General features: G+C 40.9%; 1 protein-coding gene across 1 annotated transcript; it reads right to left on the reverse strand.

Annotated features, from left to right (window-relative positions):
* Positions 1-323: 323 nt before the first annotated feature.
* LOC139457419 (uncharacterized) lies at positions 324-19,900 on the reverse strand. Its single transcript, XM_071238819.1, has 13 exons — positions 19,630-19,900; positions 19,020-19,109; positions 10,060-10,419; positions 8,441-8,746; positions 7,086-7,352; positions 5,256-5,378; positions 3,963-3,984; positions 3,748-3,803; positions 3,269-3,290; positions 3,026-3,081; positions 1,172-1,285; positions 977-992; positions 324-525 (listed from the first exon to the last, which is right to left on the reverse strand). Exons 1-13 carry the CDS (start codon positions 19,898-19,900, stop codon positions 324-326), a joined length of 1,905 nt encoding a protein of 634 aa, XP_071094920.1.
* Positions 19,901-24,312: the final 4,412 nt, after the last annotated feature.

Consider the following 24,312-nt stretch of genomic DNA (forward strand, 5'->3'; position numbering starts at 1 on the left):
GCTGCACCTGGTACAGTTGACGTCCAAAGAGGAAGCTGAAGGGTTGGAGCACGTGTAGATGGGAAACTGTTCCCTCACATAAGGCTGCACCTGGTACAGTGGACGTCTGTAGAAGAAGCTGAAGGGTTGGAGCACGTGTAGATGGGAAACTGTTCCCTCACATAAGGCTGCACCTGGTACAGTGGACGTGTGTGGAGGAATCTGAATGGTTGAGACACGTGTAGATGGGAAACTGTTTCCTCACATTAGACTGCACCTGGTACAGTGGACGTCCAAAGAGGAATCTGAAGGGTTGGGGCACGTGTAGATGGGGAACTGTTCCCTCACATTAGGCTGCACCTTGTACGGTGGTCCTCCGTGGAGGAAGCCGAAGGGTTGAGAGACCTGTAGTTGTGAAACTGTTCCCGCAGTAGTCGCTCATAATCATGCAAGGATAAGGCATCCTCCTCATTGATGGAAGCGTACGGTGCATCACTGATGTCACAGGATAGTCTCTCCCCCACCACAGTGAGATATTCACCACATCTATAATTACAACGTAAAACTTATATCACAAATTGTACTTTACATATGAAATTGACTTGCACAGACAGTGAAGGATACATGTATGTTGTTTAAATGCGGCTGGCAATACAACCTATTATATGAAGGAAAACCTTGTTCCTAACAAATTATCCACCTCCGACTTAAAACAAACACAACTTTAACATTTTCCCACCCTTCTGTAAAAAACATACATAGCATACATTCACTTGAGTAATTACCATCACAAGATACAAATGAAAATACAGCTATTGTTTTATTTAACTATTGTATTATTATTGTCTCAGGTGACTTAAAGTATGTTGCTTCACACATTAAATAGAAACAGGAGAAATATCGGTGTGTTTTTTTTCAACGATATGAAGTTACCCCGAGACCTATCTATAACATACAACTCCAATATTTCACTTGCAACAATACAAAATGTATGTACCTTCTGCTGTGACCATCTGAAAGTAAAGAAACGTTGTACGTGTCAAATTCTTTAACGAATGAAACTTCGCGCAAAACATATATTTTCACCCAAAAAAGACAACACTGACAAAACAAGACTTCAGCGTTTCTAGATACTTGACAAAAGGTTAACTTAAGGTTGATTGAATTGTAAGAGAGTAATTTGTTTCCTTACCTTTTACGTCCTTGCAGACAAGAATAGCAACTGCTGCCACCACAACTGCCACAGCCGTGAGCATGACAGAGTAGACAGCTACAAGAGGGGCGATGTCGTCTACGTTGACCTCTTCTGGTGTAAGACAAAAGTTACACACATGTATAGTCAATATGATACTTCAAAGGAAAATGTCTACCGTGCAGTGACATGTCTCAAACATTAGGGATTAATGTCGTATGAAATGACAATGCATATGACCAATACAACTATCCGTTTTTCGAACATGGCGTATTACATAACCCAGGTAATGATTCACGATGGCTCACTTATATGTTTAAAGGTGTCATCAAGAGATCAAATTATGGTTTTTAAAATAACATGATATGACTTCGGGATGTCTGCTGATATTTGAAGACTATTTAACGTATTTTATGATACTTATTGTATAATTGTTATTGTTTGATCTTTATATCCAAATGAATAATCAAGGGATTTGTGTGCATTTTAGGTAATCGGATAATCATTTTACTTAAAAAGTATAATAAATCATTTGTTTAAATATATTTACCTAAAGTGCGGAACAGTTACATCAATAACACCCTTTCACAAATAGATAAGAACGTTCGCATATATGTATACTAACGGGGAAAATAACTGTGCTTCATATGAAGTGATTTAAATGTTACGTAATTAAAAATGTAATATGGTATGGACATTCGTCTGACCAATTTTTTATCATAACAAATTCATTCACAAAACCCATAATTGGGAAAAAGAAACAGAGAAACACGCCTTGAAAGAAACGCTCAATTAACAACGGGGTGTGACCACCATTTGCGTTGATGCATGCGAGGCAGCGACGACGCCTTGAAGACGCCAGATGATTGAATACAGCCTAGGGATGTTGTTCCTAATGTCAAGCAAAGATTGTGCTCCCTGAACCGGCTGTGCACTAATTTAACTCAACCAAAGAATTGTCCGAGCTGTTCATGTGTCAGTTTGGTATCGATTCCGTCGATACACAAACCGAATTGCTTGTTTTGTTGACGTGAAGTCACACGTGACATTAGTGTAGACAACGTCTCAATAGAAATGATATTGTGTTTCAGTGAACATATAAGTTTATTCCAACTTTTTTGCGCCATTCTTGTTCGCGGCTTACCCACGGCACGTGGACGTTAATTTTATGAGCACCTCACAGCTAAACATTCATTGTGAACTGTTTACATTAAATAACACGTGTGTGAGTATCATGCTCCCAACAAATATTCAAATTGTGCGCCGTGCATGAAAATTCATGTGCAATTGTGAATCACGACATCAAAGTCAATGAGATGTCTTCATGGATATGTATTGAAAGATGCATTATTTAAATTCAGAATAAATTAATTTTCAGTGAACTTCATATGAAACAATTTTTGTTTTTACCCGTTAATGTGTTTCCCTAACTATTTAATGTCCAGTGGCATTCCATGAATACCGTTAAGCAAATGATAATTATTTTCTTCTCGTTTTTTACAGTATGCCATCCTTGATGATTTGACTCCTGGGGCCACTTGCACAAAACGATCTTACTGCTACGACTAGTGTAAGCCAATGTTAAAGTATGGTAGTTAAGATCATCTTAGCGGTAAGATCCCTTTGTGCAAGTGGGCCCTGGTCCTTGCATTTCGGCTTTAGACGGGAGACAGGTTGACTTATAATAAGTCGTTAGATCAGGGCCCACTTGCACAAAGCATTCTTACCGCTAAGACTATCGTAAGCCTATCTTAAAGTATGGGAGTTACGATCATTTTAGCGCTAAGATCGCTTTGTGCAAGTGGGCCCTGGTCATTACACCATCAAACCGGTAGACAACCTAAAGACACCAACCTTCTATCTCCTGGTAGCTCCCATCTTTGTCCTCATCCCGGGCAAATGAGACCACGCTGGTGACAATGAATATTAAAAAAGATTGAAATAAGAGACAAGTTAGCCTACAGATAAGCTGTGATACATTTTCAAGTTACAATGTGTTAAACAGCTTGTTAGAGAGTTTCGCCGTTATGGCCACGCAAGGCCATATCAGAGTAACTTTTTATTCATTTCACTTGAATATCGATGGCAGATACTCACCGATTGTGAATGGATCCTCCCTCTGAAAATTATAACGTTGGGCAGGTAATTATGTATACAAAATGCAAGATGAATAACAGATGACTCCTTGTCATTGCATACCTTTAAACTAATGATAAATAGGTTGACGTATGCTGTGATATGTGACTTGTTTCCTCTTACGCGATTAAGAAGTTTAGATAAAGCTGCACTGGGGTAAAAGAGCCAGTGCGGCTTATGATTGTAAAAGGTCAATCAGTGCTTAACATTTCTCAGAAGTCACAACTTGATGACAGAAACAAATTAATATTAGTGATAAGTTATGACTTAACAGTATGTCCATTAAAAGTTATACAAATCAAAGAATACGAACTGTTTTCAAGAAACGGTTGATTACATTATTCATTAAATGATTCGCGAACACCTTGTAAAATTTAAGAAGCGTAATCCGATATAATTGCAATGGCGTTGAATGACTAATTATTTTTTACGACACCAACCTTCTATTTCCTGGTAGCTTCCGTCTGTTTCCTCGTCCCGGGTATATGTGACCACTCTGAGGGAAAGGAATTCAAAATGATTAAAGCAGAAGGAACTAATCAAGGCAAACTAGTCATCAGATAATCTGTGATACACTATCAGTTTAACTGTATATATACAGTTTTATTCATCTGACTATGCAAGGTTAGTGACATGATAGACAGCATGTACTCACCGGTTATGAATGTATCCCCTCTCTGAAAGTTAGAAATGTCTTTAGATAATTATGGATACATATTTCAACATAAATAGATGATAGACGTATTACTTATTTCATTGCGTACCTGTGAAATGATAATATATATTTATTTTATTCCATTCTTAACATCGCGTCTGACCTACTGTATTTACGAGAGTGATAGGTTATGCATAATCTCAGCGGTAATACTCTTCCTTTAACGCTGGTGTCAGACTCACTTTCCTCACACAACTTGGTTTTGAATATCAAGGACAGGGAAGCATAGCCGTCTTTTCGTTTATTCAAAGTCAACGACAAGGAAGATACCTAAATAACTGATTAAACCCAGTAATATTAATAACAATGATGATCTTTACAATCCCCCTCCCAAACCAGACACACACTACCCTCACCAAAACCGTCATTTTCATGTTGTTCTAATGGTATGACACTGTGGTTAACAACAACAACAATAACAACAAAAACAACCTTACACAGCATTAAATAGTGAAAACAACAATACCGTCATTGTTTCGCGTCTATCGTATTGATCATTTTTTTTTTGTTGATTCTACTTTAATATTGAGACTCGAACTATTCCCGCGTGATGACACACACACTTAGTTGTACACACCACATACCGTGATTACATTAAACTCCAGGAAGAATTTTAAACCCAGAATATCTTGTACAATTTACAATTTTAGGTCAGGAAAAATAATTGTTTTGTTGACATGAAACGATCAGCTGAAAACAGGACTCATTCGTAGTTAACGAAACTGAAGGGCGGTTTCTAATATCTTGATCAATGGTCACTAATGTGAGCAACGGCGAACAATGCCTGGTGGATGTGCAAACAACAAGTTGATTCATGTATTCATTAAGAAGATAAACCTAGAGTGTTGGATATAGAGCTTTCCGAACGTAGATTTGAAACGTGTAACATATATTCGAAACCGAACGCGATAACTCTTTGCACTCTCTAAATATTTGTTTTAACGTGTGTCTCCTGAAATATACTGCCACATTAACTGGTCATAATGTAGAAACCGCAACACGTTATTTAGCAACGTTAATGAAGTGAGATCCATATTTGAAATTGCCAAACGGGCGGGTTTTCCCCAAAAGTGCTTCTGAATATTTTGTTCACGGTAATATGATCTTCATGGCCTAAAGTGGATCCAATACTGCTTGGGGCCAATCAGAATGCAGGATTCTAAAATATTATGGTAGAATATTTAATGTTACTCTCACGTTGTGCTCATTCACACTCACACCACACAATATTACCTTCACGTTTCTGTTTTCTACGAGCAAGAAATATGACGACCACAGCTGTGACGACGATCAGGACAGAACAGACAGCAGCCACAGGGACGGTCGAAGCGACGACAACTCCAGTAACCTCTCGTGCTGGAACATTCAAAATACAATACTCGCTGTTTATTATGTTTCTAATCTTATTTTGCTTTGGAGAGATAACTTCTAGGATCGTGTGTGTGTGTGTGTGTGTGTGTGTGTGTGTGTGTGTGTGTGTGTGTGTGTGTGTGTGTGTGTGTGTGTGTGTGTGTGTGTGTGTGTGTGTGTGTGTGTGTGTGTGTGTGTTCGGCGCTTGATCCTTATTGTTAAATGAATGGGGGTGGGTGGTACAATGAGAACGGCTGATCCTCGGAATATATCATACCAGAGCTATTCTGTATCTGCACATGTTTTGCCAGGTGTGGTGTTTTTTCTTGTTGTGCTTATCGGTAGCCTTATACTGAATAAGCTATGTTTCACACGAAATAAGGTTGAATATTTATGTGTCACATGGTAATTTAAATAATGCATTAATGACATACTCGTTTCAATAATAACTCTGAAATTTCGCAACAACAGCGTTTACGCCAGCTGAGATGATATAAATAAATGTTTGCATGCCACTGATTCTGTTACTAAAGTCTGTCGCTAATGTTGTAGGAGTCTTACAGAAATCTTCCAGCGTCAGGCTCCGTGATGTATTCCCATGTGTGTTGTTGACGTGACAGATGTACTGTCCAGAAACAGATCTGTCTACAGCTGGTATATACAGCACAGCCTCCCTCTGTCCCGTGATCTCCCTCTGTCTGGATGTGTTCCACCAGGTCACAGTGCAGGCGGGGTGACAGTCAGAAGAACATCTCACTGTGAAAGGGTCACCTTCTTCTGCCTTTAGCCTGTCACTTGCACCGTTAAACTGTATCTGGTCAGGTCCATCTGGAATGTTTGATATACTATGGTCAGTAGTTCCCCACTGTATCACCAGCTAACAACGGAAAATGCTACTACACGCGACAGCGGATCCTTCTGATCCTGTATAATGTGATGTACGCGTACAGTTAGGTTTTGTAATATATGTGTGAATAGCGAGATAAACATGTGCAGTTTGTTTCTGTGACAAGTACGTGTGTGACTACTGGAAGTACACATGTGACGGAGGGGCCAATATTCTACAAGGGGGAGGGGTAGGATGGAGAAGGAGGGATGAATGAGTGAGTGAGTGAGTGAGTGAGTTGGGTATAACAACGCTTTTAACATGATTCCAGTTATATCACGGTGTGTCGGCTTTATGTGGTAGGAAAGCCCGAAGTGATGCAGGTCTTAGACGTTTGCCACTTAGGTGAAACCCACGACGATGGGAGCGTCACCAGCTTTAGTGCTGGAACATTTAATAAATAACAAAAGCATTGATTAGGATTCTAATGTTTCCGATATATAACATATGGAATAAGCAGTCACTTTAATTTGTAAATGTGGCGAACTTCAGTAAAATTGTCGCAAATCTTATCGGAGTTATCGGAACAGTTTCGTTTGTCGAATTAGGTAGTAAATAAACAATCGATTTCTGTCTTTAATACAGATCTTTGCTAATTTGATTTTGAATGAACATAAACGCTTTGCCATTTGAAAGAATCTCAAGAATCACATTGACGTGATGTCACATCATCAGAATATAGTCAATATTACCTGTTTAAATGATTTATCATCTCTGTGGGATTAGAGAAAGTTGAAATGAATGAAAATGAAATTGGTTATTACAGGAGGTATCCAAATAAATGTTACAGATTCTGTCTATCACCAGCAATGTTGTAGAAGTCTTACAGAAAACGTCCAGCGTCAGGCTCCGTGATGTATTCCCATATCTGTTGTTGACGTGACAGATGTACTGTCCAGACACAGATCTGTCTACAGCTGGTATATACAACTCAGCCTCCCTCTGTCCCGTGATCACCCTCTGTCTGGATGTGTCCCACCAGGTCACAGTGCAGGCGGGGTTACAGTCAGCAGAACATCTCACTGTGAGTGGGTCACCTTCTACTGCAGACACGTTGTCTCTGCTGTCGTTAAACTGTACCGTGTCTGGTCCATCTGAATAACATAAATAATGTAATCATTTTCCTTACATAACTGATGGCCACACAGCCATAGCCGCCGTCATAAAGCTTGGATATCGCTGTTCTTTCAAGTGTAAAAGTCAGTATCGCTAGTGTTGGGGGTCACAAGGTCATGCACCATAAGTAGTCCGCCACAAGAATGAACCCAACTTTAGAGCGTTGTCGTCCCTAACCCTTGCCAGGATGGCCGAAGCAAATTACGGTTTTTACTTTGATCAACCATGGGGTAAATAACATACAAGTCAACGAAATTGTCAGCAAAAACGCTGTCCCGCTGTATCCAAAAGCAATGTACGGTGACAACATGTCTTGACCATCCTACCGACAGCCTCTTTTAATGTTCCTTGAACCATTTTTTTATTCAAGCTTCAAGTTTCCAAGGCAACCTTTCGCGAAATCCCTAATTTTTGTTAGTGTTGCTCCTACTTTGATTTTGGTTGCCCGTGAAAGTATTTTACTTTTAACACAAAATTCATAAGATCACAGTACATTGAACACATATGTTAGGCCCCATTACTGACTATACACCCAGGCCAAATTGCAATACATTTTGAAAGAAGAGGGACGATTAATAACCTTAAATGTGTTACGTGGCCATGTGTTACATCGGATCGGAGTCCCAGGGCACTGTAGAAATATAAAAACTAAGATCATTGTAGCCTTGTAGGTCAGAAGTAATGTTGAATATGCAAATGATACTGATGGACGGGCGGACAACTAATCACGCGATATGCCCATTTGACTTTCCGTCAGGTGGGCTAAAATCATCCATGAATTGTATAATGACTGTCATCTAAAGTAGAGAGTGTGAATACAATGCCATGTACGTACTCACAAAGGTCACTGTACCATTGAAAGTGAACAAGAAAGGGATTTCACAGTGTACATGTTACCTAAAAGTCTACCTGTACACGGTACCATGTAGTTCCGTATATCCAGACATTTTACACAATGAAAAACAATATTAAACAATAGCATAAACGATATGCATTATATACAAACATGCACCTTCTGTACACGATGCTTTTAATATCAATTCCACACAAACTAACTTCGACTCACACAGAACATTCGGAGTGTATCCCTGACTCCAGTCTGACAGGACGCCCTCTTCTTCAGACTGACACGTGTAGACACCCTTGTCCCCCTTGGTGACGTTGTCTATAGTCAGGACTGCCCCCTCCACGTGTACTCCGCTCTCCATCCTCCTGTTGTTTCTCCTCCAGGTGTAGGACGTGTTCAGGGTATACGGGTACAGAGACCGGTCTAGAGGAAGACTCCTGGAGGTGGAGGTGCAGGTCAGCGTCACAGGACCACCTGATACAGCGTCGGCAGATGTCGTGCTGATGTTCGGTTGTGATGGTTTCTCTGAGAACAGTGTGAAAGAGAACTATCTAATAATGGTCGACTCACTGTATGACTTAAAAGAGAACCTTAAGGTAAAGAATGTGTACACACACTTCGTCGGGACTCAAACCCACTTTTCACATTGTTAGCTGGCCTGGAATATTTATTCGAATCAGTCAATGTGTCTGTAACAATCCCCCCTGGAAGATCCGGGTTTGAATTCGTCTTGCATGAGGTGACTTGGTTGATGCATGTCATCGTACCCGTCTTACGTAGATCGATGCTCATGATGTCAGTCACTGGATTGTCTGTTCCAGACACGATTATATACAGACCGCCGTCTTATAACTGGAATTTTGCGTTAAATAACAAACATCTTAAGATCATATATGTGATTTTCTATCCATTTCTGCGAGAGTCAATAACTACATAGGGAATAAATACTGAATTCACAAATTAATGTCCAAGTACTGTTTACCGCCTCTGTGGACTAGTGGATAAAGCGTCTGTCCGGAGAACGGAAGGTCGGTGGTTTGATCCACGGACGCGTCAGACCAAAAGACGTTAAAAGATGTTACCCTGCCTGGCGCTCGGCATCAATAGAAAAAAGACTGGTCGGCTCGGAGTCAGTATACTGTATGTAAGTAGAGTACCCATGTTAAATATGTCGAAAGGTTTCTCAGTGGGCTATAAAACTGGCATTAGCCCAGACTAGCACAAGCAGCCACACGCACACACACACACACACACACACACACACACACACACACACACACACACACACACACACACACACACACACACACACACACACACATGCACGTCGCTATGTCAATGCAATAATTTTTAACGCGACTTTAATCTCTATTTTACCTCACCTTACCAAGCGCTGTTTATTAGCCCCAGTCATGTTTGTTATTTTCCTCAGCAAATGCCCATATCCATATCCGTAATACAAATCACTCTCTGTGATAGATGTGGTTGTTGACAAAAGATAGCAGTCACAGTTAGCCCATCCTCACTTATCACTTGTATTATGTCTCATCGATGTTACAGTTTGCCACACACACGTGTTCGAAGTATAAATGCCATTTCTAGTGCACTACTCGCTATCCTATCATGTCCCCACAGCGCCTTCCTTGAAAACAATCTCTTCAACTAAAGTCCTGAACTGATAATGGAAAACTCATCTTTAGGTGTGGATGAATTTACCCTTGCATCATTTACAAGTCAGGTAAAATATTCCTTTCATTGTGTCACAAAAACGAGCGTCCAATATGGAATAGTCTATTTGGGAGGTGAACTGATCATACTCAGATTATCTCGATACTTACGCAGTACAATGAGAAGCTGAGTCCACGTGTTAGCAGACCTGTCACTGTCGTAGGTAACACACTGGTACACTCCGGCGTCCTGCACGTCGACACTGTGGAATGTGAGACTGACCAGTGTCCTTCCTTGCAGGGATGTATTGACACTCAGCTGAATCCTTGTCCCATTCTCTGTATGTGTGTTGATAGATGTATACACATGTGAATAGTCCTCCACATCAAACAGGACCTTGGAATGATGAGGCCTGACCTTCCCATTAGAAGGTCTGATAGACTTGATCTCAAACTCCGGCACAGCTGGAAGTACATTCCAGGACATGTGGACTCTTTCCCCGACACGGGCAACAGTGTTGTTCTGGGAGGCTGAAACAACACATTAGAAACAACACTATACAGTTGGTGAAGTCAAATGTAACTTCAGAACTGTAGGACAATGCTTACTATGACGGTATCAGATTTACCTGACGTTCAGAGCAGGTTTAACATTACTGACTATAAACATTTCCTTTAATTTTTTCTCCTATTTACCTCCTTGCATTTACGCACGAACATAAATTATTTCACAGCATTAGTTAAAATGTTGGTATCAGACATATAACAAACAACAATTATCGAGTTATTTGTGGTCCACGAGACCCTGGACTTTGATTCTTCATTGAAACGAGTACGGAACTACATGGGATGTACTCTACCGTGTGTGAGTAATGTGACATACTGACGGTGCATCGTCACATTTCGCTTTCCACAAACTTAAATCTGAAAAAATGTGGACTGAGTTGACCTAAATGTGTACGTTGAGGCTGAGGGTACGACTCACTTATATTATTCTATCAAGTCCTGATTCCATCTTATCATTCACGCGATAATATATGCCATACGTCCACAACATGTAAAGAACCTGAAATTATTATCAAACGTGTGCTTTGTATTTATGACTGTTTACTAGTCTACTTTGAACATTACGACATTTGACCCAGTAATGCAAGATCCACAGTGTTCCCTATGTTTTGGTTACAGGGGAGAAGAGGTTTCTGTCAGATATAACTGTCAGCTTTTACACTGAAGGGCTGTTCTTTTGTGTACAGAGTTTCCAGTAATATTGAACTGCGCAACCTCGTACTGGACCTGAGGTGTCTTTACATTTTAACTTTTAACATTTTAGCTATGAACGCTATTTTAGTTTTAGTTTAGTTTAGGCGTGTCAGCTTCCGATGGCAGGTAACCCCGGTGTGATGCATGTCCTATATCTGTGGTGAGCCGACAAATATATGCCGAAGGATATCATAGCGAAAATGAGATTTGAACCCACATTTGTCTGATTATTGAACGACCAAGGGATGCATTTCGACACAGAGAATTGCAGTGCTGGAGACTACTGGTTCAACAATATCAACCTCTTTATAAACAACTAATGTGTGCGTCATTATAATCCTACGCCGAAATCCAACAACATACAACAACGTTTTCTAACATAGTTGTGACTGCATCGTGGTCTAGTGGTAGAGCCGGGGAGCGGAAGGCCCGGGGTTCAATCACCGGCCAGTCATAACAAAACACGTCAAAAGAAGGTAATTGTTGTTACTTTGTTGGTAGCTAAAAACAAGGTGGAGAAAGTGAAGAAAACCATTCACATACATGCTGTCGTACCAGAGCAACGGAAAATAAGATGCACACTTACGAAACTAAGCATGTCAAAGGAATTCCGTACACTCTTCACGGGTGACGATATTATTTCAGTGTTTCAAGTGGTCATTTCAAAACTGTTTACATGGTATATATGTTGTAGATGTATCTGGGGTTCAAACTGAACGCAAAGGAACATTTTGTAGAGGTAAAATATGCAAATAGGACCGTTCACTATAGGCCCGAGACACATAATGAGCTGATACAGGCGATGAGTAAAAGGTAAAAGTACTTACTGACAAATGAAATCAATCCTCCGTACAAGATCACTGCTTCAATAACATACATATATGTCATAATTATGTCAGATAATCAAGGGTTGAGAGAGATTGCAGAACGTGTTCACATGCAACAGCTGAATTTCCACACTGTCGGGATGTAATTAAATATTTCCGTGTTAACGGGTGTGATTTTTATGCGGCCATGTAATTTGCATTTACACACATTTAATATTTTGCGAGCTGACGTGTGAGCATTGATTAAACGTCTCAACCCTAGCAACTCAGAGCTACGTTATTAACACAAGTGTTTCAACTTAAAACAAGAAGATCTCTTAAATATGATATATTCCATGCAAAAAAAGTAGAGGATATTTATTGTGTACCAAACCGAACAGGAAAATACGAGAAACGATTTTTTCTGGGGATCTAATGTAGATTCGGAGAAAGAGTGAATGAGTTAGGTTTTCAGTTATATGACGTGTCAGCGGATGCAGGTGAGGAGTGAAAGACGTACATGTAAGTGATGCAGGTCTTAGATGTTTACAACGAGTGCAAGTATTGTGCTCAGATGATAGGTTCCTGGCACGCTTAAGGGACGTAATTTGGCGAATTGTCACCACACTTTTGTCATGGAGCCCACTGACCTACAATCAGGAGATCACAATACGTGTTACACCAGCTTGGGCCTTTTCGTGACTGCAGGGGTAAACAGAGTGAGTGAGTGAGTTGTGTTTAACACCGCTTTTAAAAGTAGTACAGTTATATGACAGTGTGTCAGCTTAATGTGGGAGGAAAGCCCGAAGTGATGGAGGTCTCAGACGTTTACCACCTGGTTGAAACCCACAGGCACGGGTATGGTGCTGACAAATCTAGAAACATAATCGGGGCGAACTGGGATTCGAACCCACAATCATAGGTTTCGTGCTCGCCTAAAGGACGCAACTCAAAGAGACACACAAGATGTGTTCTTTATCCACCGGGCTGTCGTTATATACTGAACAACAAAACTTCCTGTGACATTGAATAAGATTTAATGCAAAGTTATGTTTTTTACCAAATCTGATACAATTTCGGTTTGCAACAGATAAAAGACTCCTGTAAGTGTTTAAATGGTTTAATTTGCCATACTGACTTCAGAAAATGCGTGATTTCATAAAAAGCATGAACATGCCAAAATGTCAATTTACAAATCAAGAGTGCGTGTGTCCACCTCTGGTTGCGATGCAAGCAACACATCTTCGTCTCATGGAATGGACCAGGCGTCGCACAAAGTCCTGTGGGATATCTGTCTATATCTGCTGGAGCATGTTTCGAAGTTCCTGGAGTGTCTAACGAACACATGGTTGACGTCGAAGCCGCCTATCCATATCATTCCACATGTGCTCGATTGATGAGAGATCAGGGGAGCGATCGAGGCGGGCGTTGTCATGTTGAAAGGTAATGTCTGGGCCATGACGACGCAAAGACGGTAGAACAACAGGGACGATGATCTCGTCGCGGTAGTGCTGTCCATTGAGATTTCCCTCTACTAATATCAACCGGGTCCTCTCTCTTGCTGTAATCCCACCCGATACCATAACGCTGCAGCCCCTGAACCGATCTTCTTCCATGACACAATGATTGATGTAATGTTCACCTCGACGTCGGTACACATGAATCCGTCCATCGCTGTGGGTGAGGTGAAAACGATACGCTTCAGTGAATATAACATGTAATAACATGTCCCCACTGCATGGCCGTCAAGCGTAGACGCTGTCTGCACCACTGTAGACGTGCTTGACAATGGTTTCCTGTCAAAATGGGACGTCTGGCGGGTCTTCTGGCGACAATCTCTGCACATCTGAGGCGGCGACGCACGATTTGTGAAGATATTCGTTTAAGGCCAGGGATGCTTCTTGCAGTCACTGTTGCTGGCTGGAATTGATTTCATAGGTGTGTGTTCGAATCCAGTTGTCTTGTCGATTATTGGCTACGCTTGGCCTGCCACTCCGAGAATGGTCTCTGACTGCATTCGTCTGTTGCCAACGTTGCCATAAACACCAAATGGTGTTTCTGTGGACGTTAAATTGTCTTGCAACATCACGTTGACTCGATCCTGCTTCAAGCATACCAATGGATCGCAGACGCTCATTTTCGGACAGGCTTGGCATTTCGTAACGTTGAATAAATGCGTAATTTTGTTGTTTTTCTGTTGTTGTCAGCACGATGCTAAACAATGCATATGGAATCCCGTTAACACACGTGTTTTTATACCCATTCTTGAGTAGTGAAATGCATGGTGATGGCATAAAAGTCAACTTTTGCATGGAATGCATGCTTTTCTGTAGCAGTTGCGTTTTTGTGACTTGATTCCATACATGTACTACAATATTGAAAACCAAACTTTACTTGTTTGAAAAATACACTAAAATATTGGTGTCACAAGAACTTTTGTTGTTGAGTATATTAATATATAATGTATAATTGTACAGCGCACACTTTCCAACTCATAACGGTGGTAGACAGTTAACTGTTGGTTAACTGTCACATTAACATCTTCTACCGGGTATCCATTCAACTGATGGCGACTCCAGAGGGGACGTGGCAAACACGATTAATCATTCGACAACTCTCCGTCACTCTCTTGCTGAACGTCACCTGATGACAAGTTGCCACCACATGCACAATTGACAAGGCATTTCGACCAAATAATGTATGTCTTTGAAATATTTAGACCCATCCTGATTAAAAGCCAGAGTGCTTAGAGGAGCCATCTTCAACCCAAATATTTACATGAGATTCCCACATCAAACATGTATGCTTCATTAATTACATATACTGCTGCTTGTCTGAAACAAATATATGGATCACGAGATTCGTATGCAAGACGAAGTAAAGAGAAACACATATAATCAGAACGTTATCTTTCTCATTGAATAACTATACAATATTTTACATCAACCGATTGTAATGGAATGTTAACAATATCAATATTAAGGATTATTTCCTTGTCATTTTGTTGTGGGATATGTTAATGGTACATGTAGGCATTCCTCGAGATACATCCATCCCAGGTACTGTCCATTTTCTCTGCGTCATCATCAGTTGTCCGTTTTGTTGTGAGTGTATATTTGAAACAGGAGGTTTTAATGAAACCAGTTGCCTGTACAGCACTCGGATTAATTTTAGATACAAAGTTTCAATGATATGTGATGTGTAAACTTAATTATTATACTTAAGTTGGTTGGTTCTTTTGTTGTTTAACGCCGCACTCAGCAATATTCCAGCTATATGACGGCGGTCTGTAGATATCGAATCTGGATCAGAAAATCTAGGATTAATATCATGAGCATCGATCTACGCAATTCGGACACGATGACATGCATCAACGAAGTCAGCGAGCCTGACCACCCGATCCCCTTAGTCGCCTTTTACGGCAAGCATAGTCGCCTTTTACGGCAAGCATGGGTCGCTGAAGACCTATTCTACCTTTGATCTTCACGTGTCTGATTATAGAGAGTTCACATGGAGAATCAATACAGTAAGTTTATCTGTATTTGAGGCGACCATCAGTGTCGACCAACACAAGCGTCGTGCAAGGTCATTAGAATGGAATGCTTTTGACTTTGAAAATTGAAAGTATAACTTCCTCATTTTCTCATCTTATTTGACCCTATGGGTATGACCTTAAACCTTGGAAAATCCGCACTACTCTCCCTCTAGTTTCCTGGTTGAAGCCTTATTCATTCGGTAATCAAGGTCAAGCGTACATACCTTAAACTTTCAGCTTCCCTATTCATTTTAGTATGAATGATATGAACATTTTGTTCAGGGGCATTTCGCCTCGACGAAATATTTCCGGTGAAACAGTGACACCAGACACACACTGGGTAAAACGAGAATAATAGAACAAACACCACATACTTTCATATATTCATACATTTACACTTATCAAAGGGGTACACAGAGAACGTAATCTAGACTACCAGTTGTTGAACTTCCATTGTTTTGTGAAAGCCTCGATGGCTGAGTGGGTAAGATCGCAGAGTTTGTATGCTGACGATTAAACCAACCAAGAGTGAGTGAGTATGGTTTAACGCCCGCTTTTGGCAATATTCCAGCAATATCACGGCGAGGGACACCAGAAATGGGCTTCACACATTGTACCTATGTCGGGAATCGAACCCGGGTCTTCGGCGTGACGAGAGAACGCTTTAACCACTAGGCTACCCGACCGCCCAAACCAACCAAGAAACTATCAAGAAAGTGTTATCCCAAATATAACATTTGTTACCAGATAATTGTTCTTGATTATTGAGGAATTTGCCCATAGTATAAGGTATTAACGTGTTAACGTTCTTTCGAAGAACTTGACAAGAGTAATTAACGTTAAGCTGATTCCACTGTTCACTAAATACGATTAGTGTCAAAACATAGATTAAATGGGGAAGAAATGAAAAAAGTGTTCCTAGTTGAAGACAATAAAGTTGGATGAGGGGAGACGACTCTGCCACGGCTAATTTACCCGAAGCAACCCTTAACCACCTCAAGTGCCTCTGTGTGAAATAGTGATTGCTGATTTTAACATCTTCAGTTTGAAATCATCAGTGGGGATGAGGTGGTAAAATATATTTGTTATGCTTGGTCACCCCTTGATTACTACATTCTTGTACTCATTTTCATAACTGCATTTTGTACAACCTCTATGTTGTCTTGCCTGAAATTGACATTGAAGTAGATGCCGTCTGTCGGTCCTTCAGGGTGGTCTGTTTCAAAGCGTGGCAAGTCGATGTGCAGAGGTCACGCTGTGCAACTACAAAATGGGGATTTTCCTCTGACATTCATGACCGGGAACTTCTCCAGTTGGAGGAAATGATCATCCTTCATAAGGCTAATGTGTGCCATTACTGAAAGCTCAACCATTACTGGTAACTGTTCGAGTATCTACAGGTTGAAGGTTTGAATCCCAGATTTGCTTTCATTAAGATCCTTGTTTTCTCGGGTACAACACCGTGCCCGTGGGTTTCATGAAACTGGGAAACACCTACAGCCTTTATAACTTGGGGCCTTCTTCACACAATAAGTTAAATAACTTTCCCGACTTATATAATAAAGTGGATTAGGATGTTTTGAAAAGTATATTGATTGGTGCAGATGACAGCATCTCTCTCACGCGAGTACTGCTACTGTACACATTGTATCAGACTGCTGACTTTGCTCAGGTTTCAGAGAACTGGTGAATCACAACATGATCAACACAACGCAGCCACATTTACACAAAATCACACAGTACAACACTATAATCAAAGTATATGAAAATAGCTATTACCTTACTACAACAATAGGGACACGGGTGGCCCAGTCGTCTAAGGCACCGTGATTCGCTGTGCAGAGTTGCGTCCCTTGGGCACGCCAGAAACCTATAATTGTGGGTTCGAATCCCAGTTCGCCCCAATCATGTTTCTAGGTTTGTCAGTACCATACCCGTGCTCGTGGGTTTCGACGAAGTGGTAAACGTCTGAGACCTGCATCACTTTCGGCTTTCCTCCCACATTAAGCTGACAAGCCGTGATATGACGAAAATACCGTTAAAAGCGGCGTTAAACCCAACTCACTCACTACTGCAACAACACTTACAGTCCAATGTACTATTCCGATTTTGTATATTTGGTTAGACATAAAGGAGACACGCACAATATGGCAATCTCACTCTCTCTCTCTCTCTCTCTCTCTCTCTCTCTCTCTCTCTCTCTCTCTCTCTCTCTCTGGCTCTCTCTGCACACACACACACACAGACACACACACACACACACACGCAAACACACACACACGCACACACGCACACACACACACGTACACACACACACGCACACACACACACACACACATATACATACATACATACATACATGATGTGATTGTAACTCTAAGACTAAACATACTCGACTCGCCACATATGTGAAATGCTCAAGAATGACGTACTGCTATCTTTTTAAAATACATAATGTATTAACCTAAACATTGCGTCGCAGTTGTATTGTCTGATTTGATTGTAATGTGTTTAATCAATGAGATGCAACCAGTTATAGTTAATCCTCCATATTAAATGTTGGAAGAAGCGTAGACAACATTGCTGTTCTTCATCGCATAGTACTAAACCATGCAAGTATGGCATAGTTGTCAGTTATAGGACAACACAACATGTATTTATGGACATATAATTGCCCTTGCAAATCCAAGCAGAAATTCCTATTCACATGCATAACGAAATAGATCAACAAGAAGGAGAGCACAAAATTTACAAACAAACAAGAAGTAGTATTGGTAGTTCTCCTGGAACCCTGAGACGGGTACGCCCACGATGGGGCCAGATTTATACCCCAATACTACTTTTACAGGAGGGGAAATTTTTCTCTCTTTCATTAAAATGATTATGCTATTCTACGATCGACATTACATTAAAAATACTCCCAAAGAAAGATCTATCTGAGTAGATCAGAGAAATCCAAAGTCTCCGTGGAAAGATATCCGCAGTAGTAGTAAAACAAAGATATGGCAAACATCTCCAACAACATCTCCATCACTACCATCTTCACCAGCTTTGCCACCAACAACATCCCCACCACAACCATTTCGGGTGACTTTGCCCACAACGACCCATCTCCATCTCCCACACTAGTAGATTTCTACGACCGTTTGAAGGGCCTAGCAGGGGAAACAAAAGATATCTTGCTAAAAATAGTCTCCATGTTGGGGAAAAAATCGAAATTGGCGGAAACCCAATCTCAAGATATCCAGAAAGTAACCTCGATGGTGCAGTCGGTACAACGGTGGACATACGTCTCTCTTGCCGCACTACTAGTCTGGAAGGTAGCAAGTGAGAATCTAGAACAACCTAGCAAGCCAAAGAAAGAGCATATTCTCGATATGGAGTAGTTTGTCTGCCTACTATGCTTTGGATGGACGTTGTATATCGTGTGTTTTTCTAGGGCTAAGGATATTGTTTTTTCTATATATCTACCAACACAACTATATAGGCTAGACGATCTATTTTTCGGTCTGGTTTTCTTTTCATTCTACCAAGCTGGCGGATGAGTGGTCCACGAAGTTCGATGTCCTCCATAGCTTTCCCCAGGAAGAATCCATATACTGGTGTCTTTACACCATCTTCTGAAACAAGATACAAATATGTGCATGGATTGCCACGATACTTTGTCCTAGCATACCAATAGGATGTATATTCTCCTGCTTCTAGATCTAGTGCTTTTCTCCTGGTTTGGGTACCGGAGCAACATGTAGCCCATTTTTCTGTAATAGATCCTCCTGTTCCTGGTGTACTTGCAGCAATTCTGAAAGTAGTTCTGGATTTGGAGCTGCAACGATTGGGTTCCAATGGATAGTCTTGTCTTCCACTACGAAGGATTTGGTTGGCTCTATCTTGATTTGGAGGGGCTTTATTTCTGGCAGCCAGAAAATCTTTCTATCATGTTTGTCCTCATCCTTTTCAAGTATTCAGTCCATACTAGAAAGAATATGTTGTAGCTCTTTTATTGCCCAGACGCTTTCCTCTCGAGAAACAACTCGGGTGCTATCTCCACTTTCTCTATAACCAAGTATGGAATACACACCTGGTTCTAATTCTGAGACTTTCTTTGTTCCATAATCCAAAATCGTATAGACTCGTTTTTACCACCCATGCTTTTTTCTTTGTAGTCCACAGCGGTTTTCTCCAGTTCCTCTATTCTTTTCTCTCGTAGTTGTCCTTGCTTTTCTAATTCTTCTCCTACAATACAACGCCATGGATTGGTTTCCTCTATTTCTCCTTGTTTTAGGGGTATTTCCTTTAGGGGAGAAGGAGAACTTGTTGGCGGCTTGGGTTGTATTGCATTTTTCTCTGTCCCGTCTACAAGAACAGGTGCTTCTTCGGCTACTTTGCTATTCCTTGGAGGAAAGACGAGCATTGTTTTTTCTATCATCTATCTATTGTTCTCTAGCTCTACCACGGCAAACTTAGTGCACACATATTTTCCAGCTGGCAATGTTGATGACCAACAAATCCCCGTTTCAAAAATTAACCATACAATTAAGGAAGGGATTGTTCGCAGAAACTTTTTGAGACATGTGATCCCTTGTTGATACTCAAAGGATTTGCTTGACATTTTTGCAATCTAAGAAAAAAATGTCAATGTCAAAACATTGACTTGCCAACTTTGTATGCCACAATCCCAAACGACAAGCTTGAAGAAAGGCCGAAGACGATTGGTCCACCCGTGTCCCCTCCCGTGTGTCTCCAAATCACTTTTGAGTTACAATCAACCTTGCTCCTACGAAGATTTCAAACAGCGTTATACGACTCCTGCTCCAAAAGTTGCTTGATCAGGGTGTCAACATTCAAGGCCTAAAGTTTTTAGAAAGTTTTATGGTAGACATGTGGAGAACATTTTCCAATGTGACGAATGAGTGACTAAATGTCTGTTGTAATCCCCTAATTTGTTTTCCGCCATATGCTCCCTTTTTTGTTCAGGTGAACACTTGATATACATGTGTTTTTTTGACGGATGACATCAGATGGACATTTTTTTCTCGAACACCTGACATCTCTGTTTGATACACAAGACCAAAGGTGAATATGTTTCTGAAGTCTGGAATGGCTGACTTAAGAAAGTATTGCAAAAAGTGAAGCCAAAATGCACAGCTGAGCAAACCCATCATCCCGAGCTACCCACAGGTAGTGAGTGAGTGAGTTGGGTTTAACGCCGCTTTTAACAATATTCCAGTTATATCACGGCGTGTCAGCTTAATGTGGTAGGAAAGCGCGAAGTGATGCAGGTTTCAGACGTTTACCACTTCGGTGAAACCCACGAGCACGGGTATGGTGCTGACAAACCTAGAAACATAATCGGGTCGAACAGGGATTCGAACCAACAATCATAGGTTTCTAGCGTGTCCGAGGGACGCAACTCTGCACAGCGAATCACGGCGCCGGTGTCCCCGAGCTACCCATAGCATGACAAACGACTTCATAATATATGGCACACCAGACTGAGGCGCAACTGCAGTACATTAAATGTAAATCTCTTCAGATATAGTCTGGCATATTCTTATTGTTCCTTCTTGTTCTAATGCTGTTGCCATTTCCCCCTAGTTCCGACAATGATACCTTAGACGGAATTTAACCTTTATTTCCATACATTCAATTTTGGAAGGAAACGAATGTGTGTTTAAGAGCAAATTGACCAATATTAGACCTTGATCAGGGTTCCTAGGCACCGTAATTGTCACCCTTATGCATAAGTTTGATCGGAGGACGTCCTTGGATTTTTTAGAGGGGAAATAATTTAATTATGGTTCAGACTGTGGAAAGAAAAGAAATTGTCAGCCACAATATATACATTGCTGCAAACTGGTGTTTCTACAACAAATATTTAGGCGCATAGTTTTAATGAAAAATATCTGGGTTTGAAGCTGGAGCTTAGAGAATATCTAGTCTCAACCTTAATATAATGTTAATATAATGTTTCCGTTTAATCAGTCCTCACTGATGCCTTAATCACTCCTCACTGATGCCTGCAGGACGACAGGATGGTATTAGGGCATGTAGGCCATTTAGAGAAATGACTTTTACCAAACAACATCGACTTTCAGCGTTGGCAAACTCGAACCTGGCAACGAGAGAGATGAGAGCATAAGAGCAAGTGAGAATAAAGGGGAACAATTCGTTGCTGTTGCGGCCGTACTGAAACTTCGGTTATCTCTGTCCCTTTCACAATCATACAGCATCTCACATTTCTGTGACCCTCCTAGTCTCTGCATGTCCTCTTCTCTCTGTCCCTTTAACATTCATACAACAGCTCTCCTTTCTGTCCCTCCATTTGTCCATACAACATCTCCATTGTCTGTCACTCTCTCATTCCATACAACATCCCCCCTTTCTGTCACTCTCTCATTCCATACAACATCCCCCCCCCCCTTTCTGTCCCTCTCTCAGTCCATACAACATCTCCCCCCCTATCTGTCCCTCTCGTAGTCCATACATCTCCCCTTTCTGTCACTCTCTCACTCCATACAACATCTCCATTGTCTGTCACACTCTCATTCCATACAACATCTCCCCTTTCTGTCCCTCTCTTAGTCCATACAACATCTCCCCTTTCTGCCCCTCTCTTACTCCATACAACATCTCCCCGTTCTGTCCCTCTCTTAGTGCATACAACATCTCCCCGTTCTGTCCCTCTCTTAGTGCATAGAACATCTCCCCTTTCTGTCCCTCTCTTAGTCTATACAACATTCCCCCTTTCTGTCCCTCTCTTACTCCATACAACATCTCCCCGTTCTGTCCCTCTCTTAGTCCATACAACATCTCCCCGTTCTGTCACTCTCTTAGTCTTTACAACAACACCCCTTTCTGTCACTCTATTGGTCTCTCTATCCCTTTCACATTCATACATCTCCCCTTTTTTTCCGTCTCTTAGTCTATACAAGAATGAACCGAAGAAGGACTTCAAATAAAATATAAGAAAGAAAGAGATGGGACACTGTCCATTGCAATATTTCAGTTGAGGAAAGTTCATGCATAAATATGTTATAAATTTAACCGATCAATTTAAACGATATGTTCTGTTTCAAGATAAAGGCAAATCTACATATAAATAGATTAAATGATCAGATCAAATTGTGGATCATTTAAGATTAAAACTGAGATGGACATGATTATTTTGAGCAATGTCTGAGTGAAATGGCAGTGATACCAGTTTGAAGACGAAGTTTTGGTCTGCTTTGATATATTTGTCATCAAGTGTTCTTGAAAAACTAATCATTGTACCTTATATTATATAGACCATGTACCTGATACAGGTTTGTCTGCATACTGTTGTCCTCAGTGAACTCTGTTCGACTTGTGAAGCAATGTGATATTGAAATGGTCATCATAGATAATCACGAAGTGGAAAACTTTGAATTGATTGGTGTCAACATGTGCAGTCTTCAATGGGACTATTGTTGGAGCATTGTCTACGATATTGTTACCCTGATGTGTCATGTGCTGAGGGTGAGACTTGAAACTATAGAAGTATGTGAAAGATTTACTTTCCTTCCAAAACGAAAGACAAATGTAAGGATTTTCTGTGTGAATGACCTTGAAAACAAAATGAGTTAATATCACACCAGTAGTCTGCTATGTCCTATGTTGTGTTCGTCTTCAGATTCAAGCTGGTCTCTGTTCATCAAAGATCTGCCGAGGTAGGAGATGCCTGGAGACTCGTTCTGGAAGGGATGTTTGTGTCAAAGGTAATTATTGAATTGTGTCCTTCCAAAATAGTATACAATATTACACTCCCCTTGGTTCTAGAATGTTGGTCTAAATATGCTTTCGTTCAATATTGGCGATGTGTTATTGTTTATTATCTTCTATGTTCTTTAATTAGTTTCAAATGTAAATCTTTTATAGTATAAAATCATATCAGAAGGGGAATTAACAGTACACATTCTTGCTGTACAGGGGGCACGGGTGGCACAGTCGACTAAGGCGCTGCGATTCGCTGTGCAGAGTTGTGTCCCTTTGGCATGCCAGATTATTGTGGGTTCGAATCCGGGTTCGCCCCGATTATATTTCAAGGTTTATCAGCACCATACCGTGCTCGTGGGATTCACTGAAATTGTAAACTTGTGAGACCTGCATCACTTCAGCCTTTCCTCCCACATTAAGCTGACACGCCGTGATATAACTGGAGTACTGTTAAAAGCAGCGTTAAACCCAACTCACTCACTCACTCACTTGATCTCCGGGTAACTAGAATCCTTTCAAGCTGATTCAGGTAACACAACGTCAATTTTACTGTTAGATCTTAGCGTAGCCTTTGATTCTAAATTATGACAAGTTTCCTCTACACTGGCTCGCTGACTTGGTTGTTGCATGTCATCGTATCCCAATTGCATGGATAGATGCTCATGATGTCAATCACTGGATTGTATGGTCCAGACTCTAGATACAAGTCGCCGATCAAAAAATGTCTTGCATGATTTTGTTTTATCTTACAGGAAAGTATCATTATCAACAGTACTACATCCATTTACACACCAAACTTGTTAGTTCCTGTATGGATGGAAACATGAGCCGCGCCAAGTCCATCTTATCTGATGCTGCTGTGGAAATCAACACTAGAGGTCTGAACAGGAAGACACCAGTGATGCTTGCAGCAGAGAAAGCACACAGAGATGTATTCGACTTCCTTGTGATGAGTGGAGCTGATCTATCCCTAGTGGATAAAAAAAGCAACACGATTCTACACATGGCCTGTGAAGGCAGAAACTTGGATATAGTCAAGTGTATCCTCATACAGAACACTGTGGACATCAACAGCATTGGAAAGAAGGG

This window comes from Haliotis cracherodii, unplaced genomic scaffold (genome assembly GCF_022045235.1).
Source record: "Haliotis cracherodii isolate W230 unplaced genomic scaffold, xgHalCrac1.p SCAF_12, whole genome shotgun sequence".
Lineage (NCBI taxonomy): Eukaryota > Metazoa > Mollusca > Gastropoda > Lepetellida > Haliotidae > Haliotis > Haliotis cracherodii.

Excerpts from the sequence above, each read along its gene's own strand:
- LOC139457419 (XM_071238819.1), bottom strand. The coding sequence starts at position 19,900 with ATGCTCGTCTTTCCTCCAAGGAATAGCAAAGTAGCCGAAGAAGCACCT. Across the intron at positions 5,379-7,085 it reads CCTGACGCTGGACGTTTTCT|CACGAGAGGTTACTGGAGTT; the intron begins GTAAGACTTCTA and ends TGAATGTTCCAG. Across the intron at positions 3,082-3,268 it reads GGAGGATCCATTCACAATCG|CGTGGTCTCATTTGCCCGGG; the intron begins GTGAGTATCTGC and ends CATTGTCACCAG.